The sequence below is a fragment of the Patiria miniata genome, unplaced genomic scaffold (assembly GCF_015706575.1).
Source record: "Patiria miniata isolate m_02_andy unplaced genomic scaffold, ASM1570657v1 HiC_scaffold_3, whole genome shotgun sequence".
Classification (NCBI taxonomy): domain Eukaryota; kingdom Metazoa; phylum Echinodermata; class Asteroidea; order Valvatida; family Asterinidae; genus Patiria; species Patiria miniata.
The window spans coordinates 19,249,647-19,264,434 of record NW_024037069.1 but is presented as its reverse complement, the minus strand read 5'-3'; the positions used below and the strand labels follow the sequence as shown (position 1 = coordinate 19,264,434).

At 40.1% G+C, this 14,788-nt stretch overlaps 1 protein-coding gene across 1 annotated transcript; it reads right to left on the bottom strand.

The window, feature by feature from the left end:
• Positions 1-384: 384 nt before the first annotated feature.
• On the bottom strand, positions 385-13,778 carry LOC119737614 (anoctamin-10-like). The gene is made up of 13 exons (XM_038212073.1): positions 13,682-13,778; positions 10,794-11,090; positions 9,064-9,237; positions 8,254-8,382; positions 7,587-7,709; positions 6,483-7,055; positions 6,117-6,172; positions 5,731-5,805; positions 5,095-5,289; positions 4,557-4,748; positions 3,881-4,012; positions 3,345-3,461; positions 385-632 (listed from the first exon to the last, which is right to left on the bottom strand). The coding sequence occupies exons 2-13, from the start codon at positions 11,062-11,064 to the stop codon at positions 528-530; spliced, it is 2,142 nt and encodes a 713-aa protein (XP_038068001.1). The 5' UTR covers positions 11,065-11,090; positions 13,682-13,778; the 3' UTR covers positions 385-527.
• Positions 13,779-14,788: the final 1,010 nt, after the last annotated feature.

Below are 14,788 nucleotides of genomic sequence, written 5' to 3'. Positions count from 1 at the left end.
AAAATTTGGAATGTTACTCCCATGAAAGAGAAATCTCCTCTTTATTATGTGTGTTTTCATTTTGTTAGTTCACTTCCCATCGTCCAGCTACACTCAACCAAAAAAGAAAGTCCCCCCTTCCAATACTTTTTTGAGCACCTCTCGCTCAAATAACGACTAATCAGTACAGAAATTCCTTAGCAATCCAGCCATACTCTTTATTTGGCGCAAAACAGTGATAGTGTGTACGAATTTATGCAAATTATGACAAATGATACCGAAAACAGTTGCACTTTTGTCCACATGCAAGTTGTGGTTCACACTCACCTTACACGTATCCAAAAGTGCAACTTTTTTTTCGGTACCATTTGTCATAAATTGCATAATTTTGTAAAAATTATCACTGTTTTGGGCCCAGTAGTTTTTAAATTAGACAAAAAAGTAGTAAGGAGGGACTTTTTTTGGTTGAGTGTATAATACTTCAAATACAAATGAACTGAAATGTCCCCTGTTTACATTGTGGGTATTCTGTTACCATGGTTACCGCATCAGGCAGTGGTTTCACCAACCTCTTCTACAGTGGTCATTTCCACGATCTTCTTTTCAGCCTCCAGTTGTTCGTTGTCCTTATCGGCGTTTCGTTTCTCGGCAAGCTTTAGTAATTAGGAAAAACAAAACAAAGGATGAATGTGATCTTTTGACAGACTCCCGAAGATGTGGGTGGGGAGGGGATGGGTGGGGTGGGGAGGGGATGGGTGGGGTGGGGATGGGTATGGGTGGGGTGGGATGAATAAGGTGGGGTAAGGAACAACAGAGTAAGGTTCTATGAGTTACATTTCCATGAAAAAAATTTAACCACTTTTGTAAGATAGTGTGCAATGAGTTGAATGATAGTGCCATCTAAGTCAAACGACATCAAACATTTTACGCGCCCTTTTCTCCGATGAAAATCTGGGTGAACATTTATAAGATTTCAAAAGATAGGTCACTGACATAGGGTTTACGAAAATTTCCAACTTTTTGAAGATGAATAATGAACTGTCCAACCAGTCTGGAAACAGAATGGACACTGAAATGGAATGAACACTAACGTATGAGACATTCGTGGCCAAGTTGTGGAAAGCCGAACCTTCAATGAACGGACATCTTTGTACATTAGAATGCTGCCATGATTAGATCCACAAACATGTCTGTTTTGGACTCCCAATATGAACAATTGGTGGCGCTGTACGGCCTACTCAGTGTGTGAAGGACGTTGTGCGTGCCCGCACCGGTTCACGTATATATGTCACGGAGTACACGCAACCAATTCTCATCTCAATAAGCACAAACATGTAACTTGTTTTGCATTGGCGCCAGGTGAACAGTGGCAATGGCGACCAAGTGTCCTCTCAATATCTCTCTTTGTAACCATCCATAGTGATTCATCAGTTGAGTTGTCAAATGTTCAGTATTGCAGTGTTTTTCATAGCAGCATTCTACTTTGTCTGAAATGTTCATGCTTGCGATTTGAAGTCTAAAATACTTACAACTCTTAAATCTCTCTGAAACAGATCGATGTATCAATAAGAATCAGAAACTAAAATTAGAGACCTGTAAAATTTAGAATATGTGACATAAGATGTTGGATATCAACAGGGGCGGATCCAATCCATTGTGTCAAAGCTACACAATGGGCCTTATTCACGAGTTGGCCATTTTTGTCGAGTTCCCTGAATGTATTTCATTAATTAAAGGGAAAATACAACGTTTGCAAACATCAAAAAATAAAACTACCAAATCATTTTGAAATACCTTGCTGGACTGTTAGTGAATGACAGTGTAAAGCATCCTGTAAAATCATGGCACCTGGTATACTGTCATTTTCAAGAAAAGTGCTATTTTTGTATCAATTTCCAACGCTGATCGGCCGATCAGCGTTGGAAAAAACTGGCTTTTTTCCAAATACTGGCCCCAATTGACCATCGCACTTGTTTGCAATCGATTACACACCTATGAACGGGTACAAGCCAGCTACACTGGTTCCCTGACCTTACAATTCCCCAATGTATGTAAACTGCTCTGTTTCTTCTTATATGGAGTCAGGGAACCAGACTACAGGAAAATGATTGTTTTTCTTGGTTTTTATAGCATTTTCGAACCCAAAACCTCAAAAAAGTCAGTGTAACTATATTTGCTATATATTTCCAACCCCCCAATTCCATCCATTTCTGAAAATTACATCAAAAGCAAATGATGTATATTCCCTTTAACTGTTGAATGGGGTGGCACCAGACTATTTATGCAGGCACAATGCAGCCTTATTTTACTGTCATTTATTTTTTAAATACGGCTTTAAACATTAGGGAATGTTTAATTACAAATTTTAAATTATTCATTGAAGCAGACTGGAATTTATTATATATTAACTTGCTTGCATTTCTCTTCGCAAGTTCCAAAAAGTAAGATTTTACTTAACTTTCAATTCAATATGGCCGACTTGTGAATAAGGCCCATCAAAGGTGGCAAGGGCCATTAGGCGATCGGCCAGGTTTTGGGAGTATACTCCAGGTTTCTAGTCATAGTGGTCATGATGTTGTCAGTAAAATATAATTGAGCATATTTTTTGATTAAATATATACACCATGTACATGTATTGTTGGTGTACCCTAACGTGGCGCGGCCCCCAACGTGGAGCACTTTGATTTTTCGCCCCTCGTGCCTTGTTACAGCAAAACTGTTACCTCAAATTTCACAAAAAGTGAAATTTCATCAAGCTCTTAACATTCCCGTTCATAAATCTTGAGTTTACCTACCCGCTACAAAGTTCTAGGGAAATTCTATTTTGGCGTGATTTTCCAATTTTTTTTTCGAAGTGCACAATGAACCCTTTTAAAATTTGGCCCCAAAATAAGAAAATTATTTCTGAAAAACTTGTAGTTGCGTATGTGAGTGGAGATAAAAAATAATTTATCAGAATTTATCAACTTTCTTAGACGTTAATGTGGGATTTTCCGAGATTTGTTCAAGTGCGCCACGTTAGGGAACACTCGACCCAATTTGTGCCCAATTTCCTGACGCCACCGTTTTTGAAATTCGGACTTAATTTCATGACACTAAAATTGTTCACAAAGGCTCAACAGCAAGCATTATTATAAAAGTAATACTACCAGTATTTAACTGAATAAATTTGAAGTTTTTCTACAAAGAGGTTTGGCAACACTGCATGAGGAAAGTCGGGGGAAACGTCGAAGTGCGCCACATTAGGGAACACCATTATATTACATACATGCACTAGTACTCCACACTGTGGGATAGATCAGCGGCTGATAAAGTTGTGTGACATAACCTGATATATCCTGAGTTTAGGATCAAGATTTACTCACCATTTGCAGGAACGCCTGTCTGGATTCAAACTCTTCGCGAGCCAGCTCTACTTCCATCCACTTTGGGAGATCAGGGATCAGGATTGCGATTGCAGCCTTCAGGCCCAGCAGAATGTGCTGGGGGAAAAAACACCCACAAATAACCCAGTCACAGTTTTGGAAGACTTCAATTAGGTTTTTTTAAAGTTTTTTTTTAGTCTTCCAACATAGATGCCAATTTTTTTTTTTTACTGAACTGCTTTTGATTGTATGGTCATTTTATATCTAAAAAAGTTGTTTTCTTTAGGCGTATGATATTGGTATCTGTGTCTTGAGGAAAGATACTTTACCACAATATTGTCTAGCTTGTTAGATTTAAAAAACTACTTTTCGGAATTTATTTTGATTGCATGGTCATTTTTTTTTTCTTCTCTCTTTTGAAATCTGTCTTCAATCACCTTTCTTTAAGCGCTTGATATTGCTACTTGCATGTTCCTAAGCAAGATAGTTTACCACAATGACAAATGTTCACAAATCTGCTTACAGAATCTGCTTACCTCAAATATGACAAACATCAGGATGTAGTGGGTGGTGGACATGTTGGGGAAGAAGGCCTTGACTTCAGGGGACATTGCCATCAGCGAAGTGTTAGTTAAAACTGCAATAATGCCCATGATCTCAAACACAACCTGTGAAAGAATAGAGGCCCAAACTTCACTAAGCACAGAAAATTCATGCTTAGCAGAAACAGGCAACCGGGCAAAATGTCATTGGATGTACATAGCCTGTCACTGGTCCCCACCTTTTTTATGTTTAGCACATATATTTTCTAAGCAGAAAAAAATGTTCTTAGCAAAAATCGGCTACCAGCTGAAATGTCATTGGATGTACATAGCCAGTGACTGGTCCTCACCTTTTTCATGCTTAGCACATAAATTTGCTAAGCAGAGGAAATATCTGCTAAGCAAAAATAGGCTATTGGTCGAAATGTCCTGGGATGCATAAGCTGTTACTGGTCCTCACTTTTTTTTTCACGCTTAGCACAAAACTTTTGAGAAATATTGTTTGCTTAGCGTAAAATTTGCCCGATGAAAAAAAAATTCATTTATTAACAAAACGAAACATTCCAAAGTGAGGAAATACCTTGTAACAAGCTTCAAGCTGAGATATCAGTTAATACAGATGTCTTTATAGAAGAATTGAAAACAAAATTGGAAAAAAATTCAATCATACCTGCCAAGTTCCAATATCTTCAGCTGACTGGCCAAATGGTCGCTGGCAGACGCGACTGATCTTGAAGGCGTCGGAGCGGATCTCAATGACGTTGTTGAACAAAGCCCACAGCGCGGCCAGAGGATAGACGGCGGAGAAGAGAAAGACGTAACCAAACTGAAGGAAAAGCTCCAGGTAGTCATCAAAAGTCCCCTGTGAAAGAAAGGTAAAAGTTAACCATGAACAAAGAAAATTGAGTAAAGCAGGATTCGAACCAGGGACCTCTGGAATATCTTTCCAATGCTCTACCAACTGCACTTACAAATTCTCCAACTAGTCATTAAATGTTCTCAATAACGAGCAAACTTAACCACTGTTTGATCGAACAAATAAAATTGACTTTAGCAGGATTCGAACCAGTGACCTCTGGTTAGTCAGCACTTTCCAATCCGCAGACAAACTGATATGCGAAAAAACTGTTTAAATTCACTTTGTGGGATCTGGTTGCATCCCCTCAACCCCCCCCCCCCCCCAAATTGTGCCCCACCCCTTTTCTTACAGGATAGACATCCATCTTGCTCTGCTCCTCAGCGAGTCCCTTCGCCGCTTCCACGTTGGCATCGTCGTCTTTCTTCTTCTCGGCTGCTTCCAGAATGTGGTCTCCCTTGCGCCAGAAGCGCAAGATGAGGTACGGCAGACCGGTCTCCAGAAACTGCTCGATGACTTGCTGCACGATCAGCAGGGTAGCCAGATACTGATAATGACAAACAAAAGACATTCATAAACATAAAACTTTGTTTATTTTATTTATTTGTTCGTTATTTTTATTCTAAATAATCCGCAAAGGGAAACCGATCAGGTCCATTATAATAACTTTTTCACAAAGTTGCACAAAGAAATTGACTGGAGCGGGGTTTGGACCTGCCACCTCCGGATTGCCGTTCCGGTGCTCTACCAAGTGAGCTACCCATGTAGTCGAATTCTTTGAAAAAAAATTATTTTCCTTTTCATTTTCTCTGGTAATGATACCAAAGATTCTTCACAAGGCACGATAGCTCAAAAGGCTGAGGAAACTTTATGGGAGACAAAGAAATGTTCAGTTTTAGACGTAGGAGGAACAACTTGGAAGGATATTGAAGGAGATAAAGTCGTATGTTTGAATTTTTCACTTCTGAAAAGAGTTTGAAAGTCTGACCTTTTTGAGTCGATCCATGTCCTGCTGGTAGAATGCAACGTAGAACAGGGCCATGAAACAGTTGGCAAAGTCAAACTGTTGAACAGAGGAAATTCAAGTTTAAATTACAAAGATCTTCAAAAGGCACGTTAAACTGATATATTTCTAGGGAATATTTCTAAATTTCTACAATTCAAATACTGATTTCTATTTTGTGAGATAAACACTCATCACCTCCCCCCCCCATTTTTTTTTTACAGTCACAGAAAATTGAATTGATCACATTTATGAGTTGATTGTCTTAAAGTGTTAAACACATCTCTGTCAGAAGAATTCACTAAATTTTGCCAAGTGAGTGATTTTTTTCATTAATTTAAAAGTAAAAGTTGTTTTTATTCTAAACTTACCACAATCAGCTTCATGATCAAGTTGTTCTCATAAGTTGAATTTAGGCGATGATTTTCTGTAAATGATAACAAACTGTTTTATTTTACAGTCACAAATGATTAATTTGTATGAAATAATTCTGTAAGAATTCATTTCTGTTCAAAACTGGTTTAGTTTCAAATAGTTTTATTGCTTGAGTTGCTAAACAAATTGAACTGAAGAAAAAGTTGTTTAATTTTTCAAATTTTTTAAAATTTCATAGTAAATGGTTTTTGGAAAAACAATTAATACCGGGGAGAGAATTTTCTGTGCTCGGTGGAAATATTGATACAAACAGAATTGAATCTCAAATCCTCAGAGAAATAGTTTTGAAACTGCCAACTCACCCCAGTCATTGAGGTACGACGCCAACTGCCGGTAGAATTTATTGATGAAGACAATGGCCACCGCGTAGATCGTGCTAGGCAGCAGGAAGACCAGACTACCCGGCATCTTGGTGATATCCATCCGCCCTTTAATGTAGTCCTCCAAAGTGAAGCTGGCAAGCATGATGCCAAACGCGAGGATCAGAAAGACGACAATCAAGGGCGCGGAGACGCCAAACTTCTTCAGGTTGCGCTTCCATTTCGGGTAGTGCGGCTCCTCGCGGCCCGTGATCCGGTTGCGATGTAGCGGCCCGTAGAACTCCGGCCGCGGTTCCTCGAATTTCACCATCCCGTAAGTGCCCCACGAGTAGGCCATCCCGGCGCACTTGCGCTTCCACGCCTCCAGGAAAAGGGTGGTCCAGATGAGGTTGAAGATCGCGAAGAGGGCGTAACCGTGGCTTGGTGGACCCAGGAACGTCGATAGGAGATATGATAGGAGACCTACTCCAGCCGGTAGCACCAAGGCAGCAGTGTAGAATCCAAGAAAGGAGAAGTAGATGGCCAGGGCTTCGCCAAAATACTCACGGATTCTCTCTGCATTTTCATATTTCAAAATGGGGAAAAAAATCAGTTTTTTCCCCTTCACATGTGATGTACATGTACTTCAAAAGTACTGCATACTTATGCCAATGTCGTGAAGCTGCTAAAGCATAGCAATTTGAAGGCAAAAATGTGCTCAGAATTTTTTTTAAAAAGGTTACCAGAAAAAATGACATGCAGTGTCTACTGCCTGTGGCTGGTTTTCAATCTATAAATTTGCCGGTCCGCTTAGTTCCTGCATGTAACTGGCCACATTTGTTTCAAATCTTTGTGGGAAAATAAATTCATAGCTTGCAAATACTGATTATTTACTAAGTAAATATGGCTTCATCCCCCCACCAAAAAAAAAAATAAAAAATAAAAACAATCTTAAAATGATTTTTCTTCTTTGCAGTTTCACATACAAGTATTCCTGTATCTCCAGAAAACTTTTTTTGACTTTCCAGAACTAAAATGCTGGGTTTGAAATTAGTCACATTTCCAAAAGGAAAAGGGACAAAGTTTTAAAAAACAATTCTGTCTTACCGATTGGCTGTCCATTCAGGCTATTGAAACTCTTGTACCATATCTTGGTGAGCGAGGAGAGTTCACTAGCAATGTGCAGCGGGTACAGATGGGTCACTATCTTGGCATCCATACACTTGGGAACTGCAACCAAAAACAACACCATCATCTACACACAGTACGTCGTATTATATATACACTTTATCTCTGACAGCCAGGCTACTGGGATTCAGATTGTGCAGAAATGCCTTAACCCTAACCCTCCTCAATCCTCCAAAATCCTTCTGGCGGTTTTGGAGGATTTTCAATGATTTGAGGCTGAATGGCACAAGTGTCGGTTGATTTTGGAGGATGAATTGTGTCAAGTTCGTATAATTTAGCCCTGTGTTATGCCCGATATCATCCGCACTGCTTCTGAATGTCATTGGCACTGCCTCAACCCATTAACAGTGATTGTTGGAGGATTTTGAAGGATTGAGGCGATGGTCACCCCTCCACTGAACAAATTCAAGAAATAACGGATGATGAGGATTGAGGCTGAATCCAATTTTTACTTGGAGGCTATAGAAGGATTTTGCAGGATTGAGGATGGTTCCTATTCAAAAGGGCCTAGGGGTTTAGCATTTTGTTCCTCAGATTAAACCAGTTACAGATTTCCATTCTGACATTCTTGCAGTCTTAGACTTACTGATTCGTTGCTTCTCGTACAGCACCAGGTTGTTAGTGCCTGGTATGTTGCTGGTGGTGGGGTTACGGATGTGCAGGAGTAAGTAATAGATGATGCGCTGGCAATCGCAAGTCGTCAAGAAATGCTGCTCTGTTAACATCAATACGAAAAAATTGTAAAAAGTTACAGGGCTGCAGTTTCAATCCTGGAAGAATCTTCTAATGACATAAATCATCTACAACCATTCTTGTATTGCAGAATCTTTGTATATCTTCTAGAAATCATAATTAAACGGAATGTACATCATTGGCTTTTGCTGTAAGTTACAGAAATGAACTATTTGAGGGGTAAGTATAATAGATCAAAATTATTACACTGACATGTTTGAGGTTTTGTGTTCGAAAATGCTGAGAAAAACCAAGAAAAACAAAAATGTTCAAGTAGTCTGGTTCCCTGACTCCACTAAAGATGAAATGGATAAATTTATAGATGCCAGAAAGTTGTAAGGTAAGACTGAAAAAAATTGTAAATTCGGAGAAGTAGTTGCAAGATAGTTAGGTTTTTCAGACGGTGGTCGGCCGACCACCGTTGGAAATTTGTACAAAAATACCACTTTTCTTGAAAATGACTTCACACCAGGTGCCATAATTTTGCAGGATGCTTAAGTAGTGTCATTTATCAACATCCTAGTAAGGTATTTCGTAAAAACGTGGTCGTTCTGTTTTTCGATGTGTGCAAATGTTGTATAGTCCCTTTAATATTACATTTCTTTTTTCAATTTTGTAATTATCAAGTTAGAATGTTGACAAGATATACTCATTCATTTCTTACCTTCGCAATCAAACTGTTCCGAGTGGACCCGAGTGAATTCGCGCACGGTGCCGTCCTTGCATTTCTTCTTCAGACAGGCTCTCTCGGCGCCCTCTAGCAAGCGTTCCCGCGACGCGCCAATCTCCAGGACCGTCCCTCCGCCGTTTTCGCTCACAGACTGCCTAGCTTTCAGACCTTGACATCGAATGTAGGTACATAAGATAAGAACATTCATCCTTAACTCCAAAGAAATTTTGCGCTTGGAAACTTCCTGAATCAAAACCAATGTTGCATTTTGTATACTTCAATCAACTGATCAATTAAACCCCAAAAGATACATCTGGTACCAGTCTCTGTTTCTATACATTCCCTTTATACATGCCACCAGTCTATGTTTTTCAAAAAGTTGGACATTTACCAGTCTAGTCTTAGGCTTCAAATTGAAATCACTTGGCTTCACTCTCAGGTGCGAAACGGTGAAGAAAGGTCTGCTTTCAAAATTGAATTGAGACCCCAAAATTGGCTGGTGAAATGCTGAGAACCTTATCTTTTAATATTTGCCTTGTTGAAATTTTTGAGAATTTTGTCGGCTAAAGAGTAGTAACCACTTAGCGCCGGGATTATTTTTCCGAAAATTTGGATTTTCACAAAAAGGCAACATTTTCCAGCCACTTTCTGATACACAGCTAAACACCACAAATACTGATTCGCAGCAGTCAATTCAACAGCATTTACACGATATATCTTGCCGAAACCTCATATGTTTCAATACTCCGCAGTGTGCACTGGAGTGTAAATTGCCGAACAGTAGGTCGTGCACAACGGCCAATTTAAGATCAAGACACTGTCTGCCTCCACAGACTTCACAGACTTTGTGTGAGCTTGTCTTACATACGCAGTGTGGACTTCCGAACAAAAGACGTCCACATAATGTAGGTAGCAGCGACGAAGTGTGGACTTGCCCACGTCCACACAGTGTTTCCCCATTTCTGGAAAACAGGTTTAGAGGCATTTTTGGGTTAGGTTTATCTGTAGCAGAATGAAGAGAAACACTAAAGGGAATCATTGAAAAAAAATTGGGTTGTAAGAGTTTTCACAGTTTGAGAAAAATGAGTTTTTCCACTGGTGTTCCTTAACTACACGAAAAGAAAGGAAAGTCCACACTAGGTATGTGAAACAAGTCTGTGTGTGTGTGTGTGTGTGTGTACAGGCATTACATTCACTGTGTGGACTTCCGAACAAAAGATGTCCACATAAACCAGGTAGAGGAGACACTGTGCGGACTTGGGCAAGTCCACACAGTGTTTCCCCATTTCTGGAAAACAGGTTTAGAGGCATTTTTGGGTTAGGTTTATCTGTAGTAGAATGAAGAGAAACACTAAAGGGAATCATAGAAAAAAAATTGGGTTGAAAGAGTTTTCACAGTTTGAGAAAGTCCACACTTGGTATGTAACGTAAACTTGGGTGTGTGTGTGTGTGTGTACAAAAGGCACGAGGGATTAGCGTGTTTAGACGTCACGCAGAGGCGAGTTGAGGCAATCTTGATGTTTTAACCCGTCAGCCGCGCCTGTGTATAAAAACAGCCAGTGTGTGTTATCAAGTCCTCCAATGCGAAAGTTGGTCTTGAATTTGTTTTGCATGATTTTCTGCACTCAGAGTCTCAGTCTGGGCTCAATCCTGTAACATCCTTAAAAAACACTTGTTGGATTTTGAACAGGTGGTAAGGTACGGGGGAAAAATGGCCAACTTACCCGCTCCGCCAGTCTCCGGTTGCGCCTCGATGCGCTCAATCAGCCACTTTCTTGTCTCCTCAGTCGTCTTCTCCGATATCTCCATGATAACCAGTGGCCTGAAGTGACCGCCCTGGTGTGTCAGGATATCGCCGTGGGGATCCTGGATGAAGTGGTGATGATGGTGGTGGTCTTCAGGCTCATCGTGGTGATGATCACCATCGCGGGGGTCAGCCTGGTGACTGTGGCCGTTGGCTTGGGCCACTGCTGCTTGGCGCTGGATGGCAGGCATGGTACTAGACTACAGAGCGTACATTACTCAAAATGAAAAGGAAAGACATAAGCTGAAAATTTGACTCACAATCAAATAAAAATGAAATTAAAATCATGACAAGTTCTTGCTCCTTTATGTGGCAATCTCGTGGAACGCATGCTTTACACTAATGGCTTATCCCACAGTAGCAAATGCAAACTCAGCAAAATAAGTTTCAATACTGGCCCACAACTTGGCGATCGTGTAGTGCCCCTGTTTAGTTTTGATCAAATTAGAGTCAAAGCTGTTTTTGAAATACTCAAAAATGTCCTTTTCAACCTAAAGCAGACTTCTCTCAATATAATGACACCTTTTTTTTTTTTACTTAGACATTTTCCGGTGACAAATTTTAGTTTGGCTCCAAGCCAACATTATCGTTGTAACTTTGTATTCACAGGATGGGAATCAGACCATTTTACAATTTCAGACTTTATTTCACTTTAAAAAAAATCCTCCAGAGCCACAAATCTGAAAAAGAAAATGTAAAAATACTCTGCAAAGTGCAATAAAATGTTTGAGACATGTTAAAATAATAAAAGAAAATATTCTTATTTTTTGGGGATGGGGGAAAAAACCTTAAAAATTTCGCAAGCAGGGATCGAACCTGGATCTATCTTCCGGCTCATGAGATCCGTTGCTTATCCACTAGGCCACTAATACATCTTATAATTTAATACATCTTATAATTCAGCCCTATCTTAGAGAGTACAGCGCTCTCTGTTGATAGGGATTGCCGCCGGCAATATATCCACTAGGCCTATCTTTTTAAAAAATGTTAGGCCCTAGGCCTATACCAGCCCTACTCCTAGAACTATGAGGCTCCACGTAGTGAGCCTCATAGTTCTGTCACGCCCCAACTATCGCATCGGTCCCAACTATAGTTGGGACTGTCCCAACTATAGTGCGGCAGTTGGGTCGGCCCAACTATAGTTAGGACTGGAGTTGCGCCGGATGCTTCATGCTTGATAGATCTTGTTGGATTAAATGTTCCGCGGCGCTGGCACCGTGTATTCGTCGTGTATGCATGCCGCAAGGCTGGCCGGTCACGTGGTACTACCTAGTTGGATGAGTTGTCCGGCTGCTGGGTTGATTGTCCAGCAACATTTTGCAAAATTCAAAGATTGCCATGGCCGGCCAACTAGTATAGATGGGCCCCACCCATAGCTAATGTCAAAGGTCCAAAGTAAAGTCGGACAGTATGTAACAGAGCTGTAGGGAATGTTTTATAGTCGCTGTCGTCGTACATCAATGTAAACTATAGTTGGGACCGCCAAATAAAAATATTGCGGTGGCCCAACTACAGATGGTCCCCACCCATAGATAATTTCATTGGTCCCAAGTAAGGTCAGATGTGTATTAGAGTTGTAGGGAATGTTTTATAATCGTACAACAATGTACACTATAGTTGGGACCGCAAAATAAAAAGATTGGAGTGGCCCAACTATAGATTCGCCCCATCAATAACTAATTTCAGTGGTCCCCAGTAAAGTCAGACGTGTATCAGAGCTGAAGGGAACGTTTTACAGTTGTACATCAATGTAAACTATAGTTGGGACACCGCAAAATAAAAAGATCGGAGTGGCCCAACTATAGATGGGCCAGCCCAACAATGGAACTTACAGTTGGGACCGTCCCAACTATAGTTGGGCCAGCCCAACTGTGGAACTACAGTTGGGACAGGCCCAACTATAGTTGGGACAGGCCCAACTATAGTTGGGACCGATGCGATAGTTGGGGCGTGACAGTTCTAGGAGTATACTAGCCCCATAAATGTGGCCTATTTACTGGACTGCCTCCGTAAACATAGGCCACACATCCACATGTACAAAAATCGTGTCGACGGAGCCAAATTTTGATTTTCACATTTAGGCTTAGTTTGTAGGGTTTTTTTGCTTTAGAAGCATACTCACCCTCTTTACAGGCTAATCAGAAAGTGCTGCCTTTTTCAGATGTCTAATTTTTGTGAAATTTCATGTTGAAATTTTGATACGCAAACGTGTAAAAATGAATCTGGAAATTTCACAAAAAATATACATCTGAAAAAGGCAGCACTTTCTGATTAGCCTATAAAGAGGGTGAGTATGCTTCTAAAGCAAAAAAAACCTACAAACTAAGCCTAAATGTGAAAATCAAAATTTGGCTCCGTCGACACGATTTTTGTACATGTGGATGTGTGGCCTATGTTTACGGAGGCAGTCCAGTAAATAGGCCACATTTATGGGGCTAGGAGTATACCAGCCCTAGGCCCTATTTTAGGGTATTATTACTATTTATAGGCCTATATTGTTTTTGGCGGCAATAACATATATCCCATGCAGAACAGTTGTCATAAAATGTTTTTAAAAAAATCATGCCTACAGAGAAATTATGTCATAAAGTTATTTCTGGCCAAAGCCCCCCCCCCCCCGCTCTAACTAACCCCGCCCCAACCACCGGCCACCGTCCGAGAGTGAAAGTTGTAACAATTACAAAAATGCAGGTAGATTTTAGACCCCTTGACAAAATAAAATCGTGCTTTCTTTAGAATGAATAACACAAAACCCGTTAACTTGTTAAGATTCTTGATAAAAAACTTCGAATCGTGTCTGCAAATTACCCAAAAAGTGCAGAAAAGGGCGAAACCACCATCCATACGCAACGACACAAAAGCAAGGCACACCTTCAAAATAATCACAGACCCGCCTACACAGTCATATCCTCATTATGATAAATAGTCATAAGTACAGTAACCAGACCTTAAAGTCTGCCTCCCTGACGCCATGCGTGAAAACCGCATAAAACCGGAAACGGGATACCAACTACAAACTTTAAACCCGCGAAAATTATCAGAAGTTTGACATCGTCGTCTGTACCACTGAAACTTTCAAAACTTTCACATTGAGGTAAATTAAAGACAAATTTAAAGGAGTATTTTTTTGAAGGATACTTGTTTTCAAATAGGTTTTTCTTTCGTTTGGTGAACGTTTTTGGAACTTATCATGAGCCAGAACGCTCAACTTAAGGCGGGGTTGCCGGTTTGCCGTTTGGGAACCAAATTTGAACTTCAGACTCGGAACGCGGAGGTCCACCTTATTCGATTGTTTCACCTTTTACGCTCCTTTCAGCTTTTTACATAAACAACGTAAAAATCTTCTCATTATACTAGCTAAATGACAATAGCTATGTCCATCTGTAAACAATCTTTCGGTGCATAAAAACTTTAAAAAGTGCTTAAAAAATGTTCGTAAATTTGGTTGCTGTTTTCTTATCTTTTGCGCAAGGCGCGCACGTCATTAATAACTCAGTGAATACAAAACTAAAAATGCGTGCGCAAAAAGTGATATTGAGTGCAGTTGTCTGGTGTTTTTATTTGCCAGTATGCCTATATAAAGAATATTGCATCCTGACGCCACTTTTTTCATCTTCATATATTATCAGTGAAGGTCGGTCATTACAAAAAAATGTTGAAAAGACATGAATCTCAGACTGAGAAACATTAACATTTCCAAATTTGTTAGAAAATACTTTGAAAATGCACTCGACTCTTCATAGATTTTGTACACAACCAAAGTAGAAGTGGCGTCTGGATGCTACCTTTTCCCTTTTCCCTTTTCAGTGCAAATAGTATGCAAAAACAAAAATTAGAAGAAAAGAAAATGCCAGAGAACAATACCTTGTATTCGTTCTTTCTTCTTGTTTGACAAAGGACATGTCTAACGTTAGT